This window comes from Aquarana catesbeiana, linkage group LG01, assembly GCF_042186555.1.
Source record: "Aquarana catesbeiana isolate 2022-GZ linkage group LG01, ASM4218655v1, whole genome shotgun sequence".
NCBI classification, from domain to species: Eukaryota; Metazoa; Chordata; class Amphibia; order Anura; family Ranidae; genus Aquarana; species Aquarana catesbeiana.
In genome coordinates this window covers 105810572-105828852 of record NC_133324.1, presented here as the reverse complement: position 1 = coordinate 105828852, position 18281 = coordinate 105810572, and the positions used below count along the sequence as shown (strand labels likewise).

Sequence of the window (18281 nt, the reverse complement as noted above, 5' to 3'; positions counted from 1 at the left end):
TAATTTAAAGACTGAGATGGAGAATTTTCACCTTATTACAGAAGTGCCAGATAAAGGATTTTCATGGCAGGGTCACCAAATATTTTCATTAAAGCTGCAGATTTAAAATAATTGAAAACTGCTTTCAAATTTACATCAAAGCAAAAACTTTATTGGGACATTAGCTAGGTTCCAAAAAGATACCTCTAATAATGTGTTACCCACTGTTGGTTGCTGCTTCTTTCTTGAAAAATGTTAGTTAAATGCAGCCTCCAACAATTATTTCACCGCTAAAGTTCTGATGGTGAAGATGACAGTCGGGACTGGAGCACAAGGATCACAGCAAGTTGTTTGTTGTGCTGTTCTGCCAGTGAAAATTATTTTCGAAGAAGGCAAGGCATGCTATGAATGTATGTATATGCCCCTTAATGCCTCACAGAAAATGTCTATTCAGAAGAAATTTACTTTCGGCAGGGCAGGAAATAGTGGTGACGTCAGTACGCTCGCGAGAGTGCTAGGACGATTTTATCTCCAATGCCTGTCATTACAGTTTTGCTGTAAGTAGTTTTTTAATAAATTGCTCATTTTTAATCTGGATGCTGCGCAATGAGTTTTCCTTTTCACAATGATAAATGGTTGGATTGGCTTCTGTAGCTTTATCTTTGGCACATTTTCAACAACGATCCCCAACGAGGAGGCTGGATAAATCAAGATGATCTGCACCTAATGTGAGGGGTAATAAAGCTCACAGATGTGAATATAGACCTTGATAGGTCTTTGGATCTGGTAAGGAGATAATTTTGCCTGACTGGGTGTTACACTGAATACAATGACTTTGCACAACATCACACTATGGACTTTGATGTTTCATTTACTTAATTATTTTCTGATATTTTTACTATAATATATTGCATGTTTGATTCACATTTACTCCTTTAGACAGCGCAACACATTTTTTTATATACAAGTATGTATGACTGTCATGATCTGCCATTGTCTTTATGTTCGTTGGAAATGGCTAAACATATACTTAAATAGTTCTACAGTAATTGCATATAGCAATTCTGTTTTTAAAGACAAATTACATATGCATATGTACTTAGTGCCTGCATTGCATGAGTGAGGTGTGTTGACCTTTAAACACACTGCCTTGTTAGGTGTCTAGTTAAAGTGAAACTGCAATTAAGGTGATGTCTGCCCACAGTGTATATAAGTACGATGAAAACTCCAGTTGCTATCTTTGCTGTTTAGAAAAACCAAAAGCAAGATGCTCTTCTGGATTTTGGCATGTCTGTTAGCTTCCCTACTGCTTCCAAATGGTAAGTTTGACCTATAAAAGCGAAATCAAAGCAGGTAATGAAAGGCATTTTTCTTATCATAAATGCTTAAAGTCATTTTTGCTTTTTAATGTTTAAATAGTTTATTAGCAAATATTGCTTTCATTTTGCAATTAATTTGTTCTATTCTCCTAAATTTGAGGTTATTTTTTATGACGCATATGACTTTCTACAAGTGGTGAATTATTTATTTATATATTAACACCAAGTTGTTGCAGCATTATCCTCTTTATTAATCCATCAGAAATAATAAATCTTCATTGTTTTTAAAGTTACAAACAAGACAATATATTGGCAACAGTGTTGGGTCTAACTCCTTTAACCTTCCCCAAGCCTATTGTCTGATCCTCAAAACACTTGTGTTCATTGCTTTCGGATTTACTGAATGTTTCTTAAAATGAAATATGCTGCAATAGTGACTTCTCTCCACTGTGTAGCAGTTTAATAAGCTGCACTGAGGAGTGGAGAGGATGTTCTGCACTTCTTATTGCAGTTTATTGAAAAGCTGCTAGTGATTCTTACAAATGGTGAGTTTAATAAGGTGACAGATAATAGTCCCTATCACATATAAATAATTGTGTTTTAATTTTATATCAGGACATTTCAGTGACACTTGTACCCAAGTGCATTTATGGCTAAATACACTTGGTTACAAATGTCACAGGAATGTCTTGATTTAAATAAAAACACAATATATAAGCATTCCCTCTCACATAGGTCTTTTGTTTTTTTAACTCTTATTATGTCAACTTTTACACTGTATTTTTCATTCTGGAATATTGGATCCCCGATCTCATAGGCTTAAATCTTACTTGTAATATCATATCGGCTATTCACTGCGTATTTCATTCACTTTTCTTCTCAGGCGGAGAAGGGAAGTGAAAACATTAACCCTTTCACGCCTAAGCCTATTTCTGACATTTGTTGCTTACGAGTTAAAATCTGCATTTTTTGCTAGAAAATAACTTAGAACTCCCAAACATACATACACATATATATATATATATATATATATATATATATATATATATATATATATATATATATAATCAATTTTTTTCTTTTTTTTTTAGCAGAGACCCTAGAGAATAAAATGGTGATTGTTGCAATATTTTATGTCACATGGTATTTACGCAGAGGTCTTTCAAACTTATTTTTTGGGAAAAAATAAATTTTCATGAAGTTAAAAAAACTAAACCGTAAAGTTAGCCCAATTTTTTTGTATACAGTTGAAGATGATGTTAAGCCGAGTAAATAGATACCTAACATGTTATGCTTTGAAATTGTGTGCACTCGTGGAATGGCGACAAACTACAGTACCTAAAAATCTCCATAGACGAGGTTTTAAAAAGATTTAACGGTTACCAGGTTAGAGTTACAGAGGAGGTCTGGTGCTAGAATTATTGCTCTCACTTTGACGATCGCAGCAATACCTCACATGAGTGATTTGAACATTGTTTACATTTTCGGGCGCTGCAGGCATCATCCCGGTATAACCCCTTCAAGCCACGGACCGGAGTAGCTTAAAAAAAAAAAAGGTATGTATACAGATTTCTTCTTTACAGAGCTAGATAGGTTAGTCTTAGATTGTGGATTCCTGTAGATTTACAGATTTTAGTTTTAGCGTGACCTTATACTTTAAAAGCTAAGTTCACATTTTATTAAAAAAAAAAAAAAAATGTGCATTTTGGTATTACATTGCAGTCTGTAAGGTTTTGCACTCGTGAGCAGCAGATCATGGGTGCAATGCTTGTATCCTGCAGGCTCCCAGTAAGCTGTTTGCCTGCACCTCATATGGGCAGGCAGTTACTAAATAGTGGGAAGAATCACTGAACTATGAGTGTGTTCACCAGCACTCTCCAAGTTCATTTAGAACTACAAGCCATTGGCCACAGAGATCATTGGTAGATGTAGTTCATTCATTCACAGAACTCTGTGACTGTGCACCCATGTGGACGGAGTGCTGCATGGCTGCACTGTTTTTAAATTGTGACAGAGGGTACAGTGAGAAGAGCTAACACATGCTACTTGTGCCACTCTAAATACGGGTGTAACATGTTTCAAAGGTGAACTTAAACATATACCTAAATCTGTGTTCTCTGGCTATGACACATCTTTCAAGGACCAGCCACAGAAGTAACTTCTCACATTTACATGCTGACAACAAATGTCATCTTTCAAACTATTTATAATCTGTTGTATCAAAATTGATCATTGCAATCATCCAAATCCATAAGAATAAATGTAGATCAAAACCCACATTAAGCCTCCACCGTTGTAAATTATTTAGATCATGTATCAATTTCACCTCTCTCCTCTTTAATACCTATTCCCTATCTCCACCTTATCTTAATTCAGGGGTTCATTCACATGATGCCCCTAAAAGCATTGTTCACTGTATTGTGTATTAAATTCTACATTTTCCACCATTACATTTAGTTTTCTGAGGAATCAGTCCAGGGCTGATGTGTCTCCACTCCATATGGTGAACATGTTATCTATAAAGTGATCCACCAGCAGGCTTTGTACTTGAAATAATTCATGGGAATAAATACATTTCTGTGCCACCTTGTCATAAATGTAGTTGCATATGGAGGAGCTGCATTTGAACCCATCATGGCTCCACATAGCTGTAAATATTAGTCCTGTTTAAATAAAAAAAAAATATATATTTTTCAAAATGGTCCCTAAAGGGTTTTTTCATATTAGAAGTTCCCTTCAATTTCAAATCCGCTGGAGTGGCTGTGGGAGTACCGATAGTTCTGCAACTCTGGAGTTAGGTGAGATGGGGAGGGTGTCCGGTGTTAGTATACCTTTTTACATTTTTTCTGTAAAGATGAACTAACACTTTAAAAGGTCCACAATAAACTGTATTTGTACCTCTATATACCTCTCTGAATGTACCAACCAACTTAGATACTTTAAACTACTTCAATACCAGGCACTTAGACACCTTCCCGCCCAGGCCAATTTTCAGCTTTCAGTGCTGTCGCAATTTGAATGACAATTGCGCGGTCATACAACACTGTACCCAAACAATTTTTTTATCATTTTGTTCCCACAAATAGAGCTTTCTTTTGGTGGTATTTGATCACCTCTGCGGTTTTTATTTTTTGCGCAACAAATAAAAAAAGAAGACCGAAAATTTTGAAAAAAAACAAGTTTTTCTTTGTTTCTGTTAAAACTTTTTGTAAATAAGTACGTTTTCTTCTTCAATGACGGGCACTGATACGGCGGCACTGATTAAGTGGCACCAATGAGGTGGCACTGATGAGGTGGCACTGACAGGTGGCACTGGTATGCGGCACCAATGGGCACTCATAGGTGGCATTGATGGTTACTTATGGGTGGCACTGATAGTTGGCACAGATGGGCACGGATGGGCACTGATAGGTGGGCAGGGATGGGCAGGGATGGGCACTGACAGGTGGCACCGATGGACACTGATGGGTGGCACTGATGACACTGGTTATTTGCAGTGATGCCCCTAAGGGTGGCATTGCTGGGCATCACTGCAACATAATGGTGCCAATCAGTGCCCATTTGTGGGCACTGATTGGCACAGATTGGGCACATGTGGATGGCCATGGGGTACATACCTGGCCATCCACATGTTGCCCCTTCCCTGGTGGTCCAGTGTGCTGATCTGAGGGGGGGCTGCGCTGGAGGCTCTTTACCAGGATCGGTGTAGCGGTGTGTCAGACTGACACACCGATCGCCGCGATGCGCGCCCCCATGTTATCCTGCTGGACGTCATATGACGCCCAGTCAGGATAACAGAACCACTTCCCGGACGTCAATCCGCCATAGGGCGGGCGGGAAGTGGTTAAAAATTACACACACGCACACGCACACGCACACACACTTATGGAGAAGTTACCAGGACCATGTGCATATGCATTATTACTAATACAACACCAGAATGAGAAGGTGTGGGATAAAACAAACTAAAAAGTGATGAGCCGAACACCCCCCGGTTCGGTTCGCACCAGAACATCCGAACAGGCCAAATAATTCAGCAAAAACACACGAACACCGTTAAAGTCTATGGGACACAAACATGAAAAATCAAAAGTACTAATTTTAAAGGCTTATATGCAAGTTATTGTCATAAAAAGTGTTTGGGGACCTGGGTTCTGCCCCAGGGGACATGTATCAATGCAAAAAAAAGTTTTAAAAACGCCCGTTTTTTCGGGAGCAGTGATTTTTTTTTTTTAATGCTTAAAGTGAAACAAAAAAAAGAAATATTCCTTTAAATATTGTGCCTGGGGGGTGTCCTTAGATGCCTGTAAAGTGGCGCAGTTTTCCCGTGTTTAGAACAGTTCTGCAGCAAAATGACATTTCTAAAGGAAAAATTGTAATTAAAAACTGATCACAGCTGTAATGAGTTGTCGGGTCTCGGCAATATATATAAAACTCATTGAAAAAAACAGCATGGCCCCCCCCAGTCCATTACCAGGCCCATTGGGTCTGGTATGAATATTAAGGGGAACCCCAGACCAAAAATGTAAAAAAAAATTGCGTGGGGGTCCCGCAAAAATCCATACCAGTCCCTTCAGGTCTGCTGTGGAAATTGAGGGGAAACCTGCGCCAAATTTTTAAAAAATGGCATACGGGTCCCCCCAAAATCCATACCAGACCCTTATCTGAGCACGCAACCTAGCAGGCTGCAGGAAAAGAGGGGGGACGAGAGAGCGCCCCCTCCTGAACCATAACAGGCCACATGCCCTCAACATGGGAGGGTGCTTTGGAGTCTGACCCCAAAGCACCTTGTGATAGAAGATGAATGGACATCGCTGGACATTTTTATTTTTTAATAAAGGACTTGTCCCAAGCTGTCTCTTGTCTTTTTTACCATTTTTGACACTTTTTTTTGTGAATGTACCCCATTACCAATGTACCCCATTATCAATTCACACGGGGGGTGGGATCTGGGGGTCCCCTTGTTAAAGGGGGCTTCCAGATTCCGATAAGCCCCCCACCCACATACCCCCCCACAACCAAGGGTTGTGGGGATGAGCCCCTTGTCCCCATCAACATATGGACAAGGTGCTTTGGGGTCAGACCCCAAAGCACCCTCCCCATGTTGAGAGCATGTGGCCTGGTACGGTTCAGGAGGGGGGCGCTCTCTCGTCCCCCCTCTTTTCCTGCAGCCTGCCAGGTTACGCGCTCAGATAAGGGTCTGGTATGGATTTTGTGGGGGACCCCTACGTCATTTTTTTTTAAAATTTGGCACAGGGTTCCCTTTAATATCCATACCAGACCTGAAGGGCCTGGTATGGATTTTGGGGGGACCCCCACGCAATTTTAAAAAAAATTTTTGGTTCGGGGGTTCCCCTTAATATTCATACCAGACCCAAAGGGCCTGGTAATAGACTGGGAGGGGACCCCATGCCATTTTTATTTCAATGAGTTTTATCTATAGTGCCAAGACCCGACAATTCATTACAGCTGCGATCAGTTTTGAATGACAATTTTTCCTTTTTAGAAATGTCATTTTGCTGCAGTACTGTTGCCACTTTACAGGCATACTATAGACACCCCCCAGACATGATATTTAAAGGAATATTTCATTTTTATTGTTTCACTTTAAGCATTAAAAATCACTGCTCCCGAAAAAATTCCATTTAAAAAAAAAAAAATTGCATTGATACATGCCCCCTGGGGCAGGACAGAGGTCCCCAAAAACTTTTTATGACAATAACTTGCATATAAGCCTTTAAAATTAGCACTTTTGATTTTTCATGTTAGTGTCCCATAGACTTTAACGAGGTTCCGGCGGCTTTTGAATTTGCCCCGAACACCGCATAATGTTCGCTGTTCGCCCAAACATCTGAACAACCAAAATTCGGCCCGAACTTCTGCTTGGGCTGAACCGTTCGCCCATCCCTACTAAAGAGTCTTAAAAGCCAGGATGCGTAGAAGATGAGTCCTGAGGGTATGATAGCAGGCAGATTGTGCATAAAATAAATTGACTTTTTTAAGTAAAGAAGCCAAGTCTACTAATCTGGCAAACAGCTGACTAAAATGAAAATACAACATAATCATTTACAGTATTTTTAATATGTTTCTGATTTAAAAAGTACAAACAAATTTATTAATTTTTTTTATTTCAAAAATAATAAAAATATATTTTAAAAAAGTACATTCTCTGTAAGTGCAACTTTTGACTGTTTCCTACATACCACTTTCCAAACCTTGCTGTTGGTCAGTAGGGCTGCCGAATACATTAAAGGAAGACAAGGGTGGTTTGGTAAGTTGTGAAGGGTGATTTGCATACAAGTTCAGATGCTGATATATCTTGATCCACCCATTGTTTTGACATGGAATTATCAATACAGGGTAACCTTTGAATTTTTTTGTAATATATTAAAGTGCCCTTGTATCTTACAGATTTATTTAAAATGTTTTTCATTGCTTTTTGTTTATTTCATTGTGTGTTCCTATTATTGTACAGGTGAATGCAGTGACATCATTGGAGGACAGGAAGCTGCTCCTCACTCTAGACCATATATGGCTCTACTGGAAACAAATGGATACCGATGTGCTGGAACATTAATAAAAGCTGACTGGGTGTTAACTGCAGCTCACTGCAAAGTGTAAGTGAATATCAGATTTTCTGTGCACATTAACACCTTCCCGCCCAGGCTATAGCAGAATGACGGCCAGACGGGGGCTTTATTGTTCTGACTGGGCGTCATATGACATCCCTCAGAACAGGGTGCACAGCGAGTGTGGTGTGTCCCTCGGACACACTGCATCACCGATCTCGGTAAAGAGCCTGACCATCTGTGTCCAATCACAACTGATCACAGTGTAAATAGGAAATGAGGAGAGGAGAGCCAATAAGCAGTTTCCTCACTGGGGAGATCGCCCCCCGTTGATATGCCTGTCAGTGCCCTCTAGCAGGGTTTTAAAATTTCAAGTCCTGAGCTACTAGCCAGGCCTCAAGGGTTACTCGCCACCAGTGCCCCACCCAACCCCTACCCCATCCCGCCCCTAAACACGCCCTCATAAATTATCTCATGAAATGACACTTAAATGTTTTATGTTGAATTAAGTTACAAAAATAAATATTAACAACAACTTTATCAGTGCAGCCTCACCTGTGCCCCTCAACACAGCCGCACCTCTGCTTATCAATGCAGCCTCACCTGTGCCCCTCAACGCAGCATCACCTGTGCTTATCAATGCAGCCTCACCTGTGCCCACCATTGCAGCCTCACCTGTGCCCACCATTGCAGCCTCTCTGTTTGCAGCCTCCCTGTGTCCACTATTGCAGCCTCCCTGTGTCCACTATTGCAGCCTCCCTGTGTCCACTATTGCAGCCTCCCTGTGTCCACTATTGCAGCCTCACTGTGTCCACTATTGCAGCCTCACTGTGTCCACTATTGCAGCCTCACTGTGCCCACTATTGCAGCCTCACTGTGCCCACTATTGCAGCCTCACTGTGCCCACTATTGCAGCCTCACTGTGCCCACTATTGCAGCCTCACTGTGCCCACTATTGCAGCCTCACTGTGCCCACTATTGCAGCCTTGCCTGGGCAGAGGAATGCATGACTGGAGGAAGAGGAGAGCCACGGGATCACAGAGCAGGATAGCACGCTGTTACAGCTTGCATTACAACTGTCTCCGTTCTGCTTGACACAGCCCCACCTCCTTCTAACCCCGTGCCTGGGATAGACAGAACACATCCCAGCATTGGACTGGCATTCTGTCTATCACAGGCACAGGTCAGGAGGAGGCGAGGCTGTGTCGAGCAGAGCAGAGACAATTGTAATGTAAGCTGTAACAGTGTGCTATCCTGTTCTGTGATCCTGCGGCTCTCCTCTTCCTCCATGCTCTCTTCCCCCCGGGGCGATCGCTGGAAGAACGGCTCCCAATCAACCGCGCCCGCAGGCGGTGCTAACCCCCCCCACTCCCAGGCAGCCCAGCTCGCAAGCCCTCATTTTCCATTCGAGTGGAAAATTTGAGGGCTGCCCTACAGTGATGGCCACCAGTGCCCATCAGTGATGCCAATCAGTGCCGTCTATCAATGCCTATCAGTGCCTCGTCCTAAGTGTTTATCAGTGCTGCCTCATCAACGCACTTCAGTGAAGGAGAAAAAAATACTTATTTCCAAAACTGTATAACAGAAACTAAGAAAAATGTTTATTTTCAAAAATGTTGGTCTTTTTTCCTTTGTTTAGCAAAAAATAAAAAACCCAGTGGTGATTAAATACCACCAAAAGAAAGCTCTATCAGTCTAAAAAAAAAATGATAAAAATTTTGTTTGGGTACAGCGTTGCATGTCTGTGCAATTGTCCCTCAAAATGCGACAGTGCTGAAAGCTGGAAAATTGGCATGGGCAGGAAGGGGGTTAAAGTGAAGTGTTTAAAGCCAACTGTTTCAATTGTTTTTCAAAGCTGAACCCTGGAAAACAAAAAGGTCCTCTCCTTCAGTGTTTTATTCTGTTTTGGCAGTGGACTGGCCCACAGCCTCCTTATGTCCAATGCAGGGCTTTGGTCCATGCATTGGACTTGATGACTTCAGAGGACCTTAGATCAGTGTGCAGGGGGAGAAGAGGCTGCAGTGACCGATCTAGCATTGTGGAGGGAATAGATTATAGTTGTTATATGTATTTTATACGTATGTTATATGTGTTTTAACATATTTCATATAATACATTTGAAAATGTTAAACATATATTTCAGTTTAGCTAGCTGTGGGTGGCACCTTCAAGATCCCAGTTTGTAATTTAGTCCAACCAGTTCTGAGATTTGCACAACTCTGCCAGACAGCACTGCACATTAGTGACGTCACTCAGTTAAAGAAGAATTAAAACATTAAAAGGTTTTTTAAATAAGGACCCCCAGGAGCTTTAGGCCATAATGTACTAGTATGCACAGCATATTAGCACATTATGACTTAGTCAATCAACCTCCTCCAGTGGTGCAGTGTCAGTGGTCCTGTCAGTCACAGGTGCCAAGGGTCTTCAGCCACTTGACTGGTTAAATGTGCACATTAAAAATAAATTCACCATTTTTTTTTTGTATGAGCTTCTTTTGCAGAAATAAAAAAGCTTTCTATTTAACCTACACAGCCCTTACCTCAGTGTCCAGCTTGTTGTATAATAAAACGTCTCCATTACATCCAGGACAGACCTTAGGTCATCAAAACCGTTAAGACACAAAGGATTTCACCAGCTTACCTGATTAGCACACACCCTGCTGCTGCCTTCCCCTTTCAGAAGATGCCTTCCACCCACCTCCTCAGGTGCATGGTTTCCTGAAAGGCAATCAATCAGAGATCATGTTCTCACTAAATACACAAACATAATTTTTTTTTTCCTACCTTAACCACTTCAGCCCCGGACCATTATGCTGCCTAAGGACCAGAGGTCTTTTTCCAATTTGGCACTGCATCGCTTTAACTGCTAATTGCGCGGTCATGCAATGCTGTACTCAAACGAAATTTGCGTCCATTTCTTCCCACAAATAGAGCTTTTTTTGATGGTATTTGATCACCTCTGCGGTTTTTATTTTTTGCGCTATAAACGGAAAAAGACCGAAAATTTTGAAAAAAAATGATATTTTCTAATTTTGTTATAAAAAAATCCAATAAACTCAATTTTAGTCATACATTTAGGCCAAAATGTATTCGGCCACATGTCTTTGGTAAAAAAATGTCAATAAGTGTATATTTATTGGTTTGCGCAAAAGTTATAGCGTCTACAAACTAGGGTATATTTTCTGGAATTTACACAGCTTTTAGTTTATGACTGCCTATGTCATTTCTTGAGGTGCTAAAATGGCAGGGCAGTACAAAACCCCCCAAATGACCCCATTTTGGAAAGTAGACACCCCAAGGAAATTGCTGAGAGGCATGTTGAACCCATTGAATATTTTTTTTTTTTTTTGTCCCAAGTGATTGAATAATGACAAAAAAAAAAAAATATTTACAAAAAGTTGTCACTAAATGATATATTGCTCACACAGGCCATGGGCCTATGTGGAATTGCACCCCAAAATACATTCAGCTGCTTCTCCTGAGTACGGGGATACCACATGTGTGGGACTTTTTGGGAGCCTAGCCGCGTACGGGGCCCCGAAATCCAATCACCGCCTTTAGGATTTCTAAGGGCGTAAATTTTGGATTTCACTCCTCACTACCTGTCACAGTTTTGAAGGCCATAAAATGCCCAGATGGCACAAACCCCCCCCCCCAAATGACCCCATTTTGGAAAGTAGACACCCCAAGCTATTTGCTGAGAGGCATGTTGAGTCCATGGAATATTTTATATTTTGACACAAGTTGCGGGAAAGTGACACTTTTTTTTTTTTTTTTTCATTATTCAATCACTAAGCTATTTGCTGAGAGGCATGGTGAGTATTTTGCAGCTCTCATTTGTTTTTGAAAATGAAGAAAGACAAGAAAAAACTTTTTTTTTTTTTTTCAATTTTCAAAACTTTGTGACAAAAAGTGAGGTCTGCAAAATACTCACTATACCTCTCAGCAAATAGCTTGGAGTGTCTACTTTCCAAAATGGGGTAATTTGGGGGGGTTTTGCGCCACCTGGGCATTCCATGGCCTCCGAAACTGTGATAGGCAGTGAAGAGTGAAATCAAAAATTTACACCCTTAGAAATCCTGAAGGCGGTGCTTGGTTTTCGGGGTCCCGTACGCAGCTAGGCTCCCAAAAAGTCTCACACATGTGGTATCCCCGTACTCAGGAGAAGCAACAGAATGTATTTTGGGGTGTAATTTCACATATTCCCATGGCATGTTTGAGCAATATATCATTTAGTGACAACTTTGTGCAAAAAAAAAAAAAATTGTCTCTTTCCCGCAACTTGTCACAATATAAAATATTCCATGGACTCAACATGACTCTCAGCAAATACCTTGGGGTGTCTACTTTCCAAAATGGGGTCATTTGGGGGGGTTTTGAACTGTCCTGGCATTTTATGCACAACATTTAGAAGCTTATGTCACACATCACCCACTCTTCTAACCACTTGAAGACAAAGCCCTTTCTGACACTTTTTGTTTGCATGAAAAAATTATTTTTTTTGCAAGAAAATTACTTTGAACCCCCAAACATTATATATTTTTTAAAGCAAATGCCCTACAGATTAAAATGGTGGGTGTTTCATTTTTTTTTTCACACAGTATTTGCGCAGCGATTTTTCAAACGCATTTTTTGGGGAAAAAACACACTTTTTTTAATTTTAATGCACTAAAACACACTATATTGCCCAAATGTTTGATGAAATAAAAAAGATGATCTTAGGCCGAGTACATGGATACCAAACATGACATGCTTTAAAATTGCGCACAAACGTGCAGTGGCGACAAACTAAATACATTTTTAAAAGTCTTTAAAAGCCTTTACAGGTTACCACTTTAGATTTACAGAGGAGGTCTACTGCTAAAATTACTGCCCTCGATCTGACGTTCGCGGTGACACCTCACATGCATGGTGCAATTGCGGTTTACATTTGACGCCAGACCGACGCTTGCGTTCGCCTTTGCGCAAGAGCAGGGGGGGACAGGGGTGCTTTTTTTTTTTTTTTTGTTTTTTTTTTGTTTTTCTTTATAATTTTTTTGCTTTTTTATCTTATTTTTAAACTGTTCCTTTCATTTTTTTTTTTTTTTTTTTTTTTTTTATGTAAATGTCCCCTATGATAGCAATAGGTAGTGACAGGTACTCTTTTTTGAAAAAATTGGGGTCTATTAGACCCTAGATCTCTCCTCTGCCCTCAAAGCATCTGACCACACCAAGATCGGTGTGATAAAATGCTTTCCCAATTTCCCAATGGCGCTGTTTACATCCGGCGAAATCTAAGTCATGAAATGCTCGTAGCTTCCGGTTTCTTAGGCCATAGAGATGTTTGGAGCCACACGGAAGATGGTGGGGGAGGGGGGCATTCCCTCCCACTGCTTGTAAAAGCAGTCTAGAGGCTAATTAGCCACTAGGATTGCTTTTACATGAAAGCCGACCGCTGGCTGAAACGAATGATACCAAGATGATACCTAAACCTGCAGGCATCATTCTGGTATAACCACTCAAAGTCGTGAATGGCGTACCTGAAGACAAAAAAATGGTTAACAATAAAACACAGTAAACGGTAAAGTATAAAAAATTGCATACCTGAAAAGCAAACATGATAAAACATAATAACAATAAAACATTGCAGAATAGAATACAGTAAAAAAGAGCAGAACAATAGAGAGAGAGAGAACAATAAAACGACAACTATTTTTTTTTTATTTTATATATATATTTTTTTTTTTTTTACACTTTTTTTGTAACTAACTTTTATAACTGTAACCAGTTCCAGGTTCGGGTCTCTCAAAATGCGATGGCATCTTGGGAGACCCTGTGAAAGTGCACCTAGTCTGTGGAATGCTGTACCCTATGCTAATACTCAACTAGTGAATGGTAGCGTTCAAAACATTCACCAATGCAAAGACCAGGATTATCAGGACAGGAGGGACAATAATAGCGGGTGTCACGCCTATATCAGCGCTTGCTGCAGACACGACCTCTTTTTTGGGGGGGTTTGTTGGGTAGGGGTGCTCGGGAGGACATAAAGAAAATGCCTCTCATGCAGCCGACTGCATTTGGTTGGGGATCCCAATTAGGATTGGCGAATGCAGCAGGAAGGGCACTATGGGCACGACAGGCCTGTTTGTCTTCTTCTTGGTGGCAGCGGGACACTACTTGTGCTTGCCACCTCACCAGCTTGAACTGCATTTATGGGACTCGCCACGTCACCAAGTGTTACTGCAGTGCTGGTTTGACTACGACCGGGGTGTACTAGGCCGCTGGTGCTTGCCAGTTCACCAAAACACTACCAAAAAAACTGTTAGCGATCGCAGGGATCAGGCCTGACTCTGCGAACGCTGCAGTTATGCGTTTAGTGTTTTGTAAGTGACAGTGATCGATCGATACTGCACTTGGGTGGGCTGGGCTGGGCCTGGCGGAGGGGAAAACGCAGGTGCTAGCAGGTTTCTTGGCTGATCCCGCTAACACTGCGTTTTTGGGAACCCTAAACTGCTGGTGACCCTAGTATAGATCTGATCGGATCAGATATTGATCCGATCAGATACTATAGCAGTATGGGAGGTGTACGGTGCGTGCGTGGGTGTTAGCGCTACTGGCACTAACCTGACGCTGCCTGGGGCTGGTGCTTGCCAGTTCACTAAAACGCTACCAAAAAAACTGTTAGCGATCGCAGGGATCAGGCCTGACTCTGCGAACGCTGCAGTTATGTGTTTAGTGTTTTGTAAGTGACAGTGATCGATCGATACTGCACTTGGGTGGGCTGGGCTGGGCCGGGCGGAGGGGAAAAACACAGGTGCTAGCAGGTATCTGTGCTGATCCCACTAACACTGCGTTCTTGGGAACCCTAAACTGCTGGGGACACTAGTATAGATCTGATCGGATCAGATATTGATCCATTCAGATACTATACCACTAAGGGAGGTGTACGGTGCATGCGTGGGTGTTAGCGGTACTGGCGCTAACCTGACGCTGCCTGGGGCTGGTGCTGGTGCTTGCCAGTTCACCAAAATGCTACCAAAAAAACTGTTAGCGATCGCTCGGATCAGGTCTGACTATGTGAACGCTGCAGTTATGCGGTTAGTGTTTAGTAAGTGACAGTGATCGATCGATACTGCACTTGGGTGGGCTGGGCGGAGGGGCAAAACGCAGGTGCTAGCAGGTATCTGGGCTGATCCCGCTAACACTGCGTTTTTGGGAACCCTAAACTGCTGGGGACGCTAGTATAGATCTGATCAGATATTGATCCGTTCAGATACTATACCACTAAGGGAGGCGTATGCTGCGTGCGTGGGTGTTAGCGGTACTGGTGCTAACCTGACGCTGCCTGGGGCGACGCATATCACCGCAGGGCAATCAGGGGGCTAAACTTTTATTCGGTAATAAATACACTACACTATACACTACACTATAATACACTATAAAAAATAAACTAACTAACCAGCGTCACCCATAACAGTTATACGGTGATCAGTGGTGAAAGGGTTAACTAGGGGGCAATCAAGGGGTTAAAACATTTATTAGGTAGTATATGGGGGTCCCTGTCGCTATAAAATGCTGACGGCGAACCTAAATATTTACGTCCGTAACTAGCGTCACCAGCGACACTAATACAGCGATCAGAAAAATGATCACTTAGTGACACTGGCGACAGGGGGTGATCAAGGGGTTAAAACTTTATTAGGGGGGGTTAGGGGGGTATCCTAGACCTAAAGGGGGCTAACACTCACTGCCCTAACACAGTAACTGTCACAAACTGAAACCATGCAGTAATCAGAAAAAAAAAAAAAACACTGCTTGGTGTCAGTGTAACAGGGAGGGTGGAGGGGTGATTGGGGGGTGATCGGGGGGGATCGGGGGTGTTTAGTGTGCCTGGCATGTTCCACTGTGTGTGTGTGTGTGTGTGTGTGTGTGTTTTTACTCACATTCCTGTCTTCTCTCCTCGGCGCCGGAATGGAAAATACCGAGCCGAGGAGAGATGACATCATTTCCTTTGCTGCTGTTTAGCGTACAACAGCAAAGGAAATGATCTGATTGGCCGGCGGCGATCGCGAGGTGGGGGCCACGAATGGATAGCCTCCCCCTCACCTCCGATCGCCGGGGGACAAAAGAGGACCGCCTCGGGCACCGGGGGGGGGGGGGGTCCGATCGGACCCCCCACCCGCGGGAGGCAGATCACGTACATATACGTGATTTTGTCTGCCCGTGCCGCCTTGCCGACGTATATCAGCGTGAGGCGGTCCTTAAGTGGTTAATTTCATCGTACATATATGGTTCATTTGGCAGAGTGTGCAGGAGCTGAGCAATCAGATAATAGCCTATGTGGATAGCTGTAGTGTTGAAAACAGGAGAAGTGTGTCCTGGGTTCTGTAAAGCTCACCATACACTATACGATCTGATTGTACAATCTCCTTTAAATCTATCATCAACTATGTAGTGCAAGTGCCTGCTTAATTGGATACAGAGTGCTTGGATACATGGTGTATCCTTTTATTATATAGCTTTGGTAAACCTTAAGGAGATTGTACAGAGATTGTACAGTCAGATTGTATAATGTATGGCCATCTTTCTACACCTAAAATGAACTAGTTTTGCTTTCAGTGCTATTAATTGTTACGGCACACCAAACACATAAGCATACACACATTTTGCCACATGAAAAAACAAGTGACAAAAGCAATAAAACGCACAGTGCAACCCACAACACGCCGAAATGTCCCATGAGCTACTTTGCCACATAGCACAGTAAAAAATGCAACACACTCTGCTCTAAAAAAAAGTTGTGGAGTTTCTTTGGGAGTGCCCTATTAGACCCCCCCCATCTCTCCTTTTGGCTCCAATGCACCGGATCAGACACAGATTGATCTGATCAGCTGCTTCACTGGCTGGTGTACGGTCAGTAAACAAAGAGCCGGGAACCGGAAATGACAAAATAGTCATCGCTTCCAGGATCTGACATCACACAGTGGGAGGAACAGCTTCAGTTTCTCCTCTCACTGTGAGTCCAGAACTGGATGCTGCCGGCCGCATTGTTACTGGGCTTCCAGATCGCTTAGGAGAGCCTAGTATAGGCAGTGGCGGTGGCAGAGTACTTTTACATGAAAGAGAAGTACCATTTTAAAAACATGATACTGTGATTATGGTTGTAGCCTCAACCATGATCCCGGTATGACTGGAAAGCAGTATTTTATGGAATTAATATTAAATGTTGTCCAGTTAGGGTTTGCATATATATTAATGGTAGATAAACCAATTGTTTTGCTCATTTATTAATTTTAAGCAATTCTGCAACTACAATCAAACTGGGTGTCCACTCAAAGACCGTAGCAAATAAATATGTACAGACGTTCAAGTACTTAAGGAGCAAAAAAAGGAACTATAATATGAGAACACGGAATAATGACTTTAAGATTGTACAGGTAAGAACATCAGGTAAATAATAAAAATCAAAGTGTATTTAAACCCAAGAAAAGAACAAAATATATTGCAGCTTGCCAGTACTTGGATGTGGTGGCTGCATTATGTTTGTCCTGTATCTATGGAGGAATAATGTTGTCACCTAGGACAGAAAGTATATTAAAGTAGATGAAAACTCTTACCTTGTAAAACAACCCATCTAGTTTAAAATAGAAATTAAAGGCTGACCATTTGTGTATATATGAAAAAAAACACTATAAATACCTTTCTTTTTTCATAAGTGATCACATAACCTCTGTTCTCAGCTGCATCGAGGTGGATAAACAGCAGGACACTGATCTTCCCGTTGAATTGCTGTGCAGGGAGGCCTGTCAGCACAAGTTTTGGCCTTTAGAGGACAGGCAGGCTGTGCTCCCACCACAAACAAAAAACTGACTACATTGAGATGTGCTCTCATGCCTAGCATGGGCAGTTTGAAATAGGAAAGTAGGGGGACTGGCAGGAACACCAGGTATTTCACACAATAGAAGCAATACAAAGAGAACAGGATACTTTTTAACACAAGTATGGTACAATAGGCACACATCAGGAATATGAAATGGTGGGGTAACATATTCTTTAAAAGAGAAGTATGGGAATTTAGTTTTTTTCAGAATCCTACTTATGTAGTAGGATGCAGCATTGGTTTGATGCTGCATCTGTCCCCACAGGCTCTAACACCAAGAACCAAGCAATCACACACCGCCGATCACTCGGTTCTCACAGCTCCCCAAGCATGAGCTGGTGACTGTTAGTCACCGGCTCTAGGGTCTGCCCCCTCCTTTCTCACTGGAGCGCTGGACTGTGGAGGGACGGGAGCAGTCGGCTCAAGCTCTCAGCGGTTCGGTGAGAGGCTGAGCCGGGTGCCAGTCCAGGCATGTGGGCAGATCAAGACCATATGGTTGCAATCTTTCCCGAGCCTGGACTGGTTCTGTGACGTCAGCCAACAGCAAGCTTTAGCC

The 18281-nt window shown here is 42.1% G+C and overlaps 1 protein-coding gene across 1 annotated transcript in view; it reads left to right on the top strand.

Moving 5' to 3' along the window:
* Positions 1 to 1180: 1180 nt before the first annotated feature.
* The window catches only part of LOC141133213 (granzyme A-like), a 40413-nt gene continuing 23312 nt past the window's right edge, over positions 1181 to 18281 (top strand). The window contains exons 1-3 of the mRNA XM_073622443.1: positions 1181 to 1298; positions 7774 to 7915; positions 17144 to 17282. Of these exons, the coding sequence (XP_073478544.1) occupies positions 1247 to 1298; positions 7774 to 7915; positions 17144 to 17282 (333 nt within the window). The 5' untranslated portion in view covers positions 1181 to 1246. The remainder of the gene's footprint in view (positions 1299 to 7773; positions 7916 to 17143; positions 17283 to 18281) is intronic.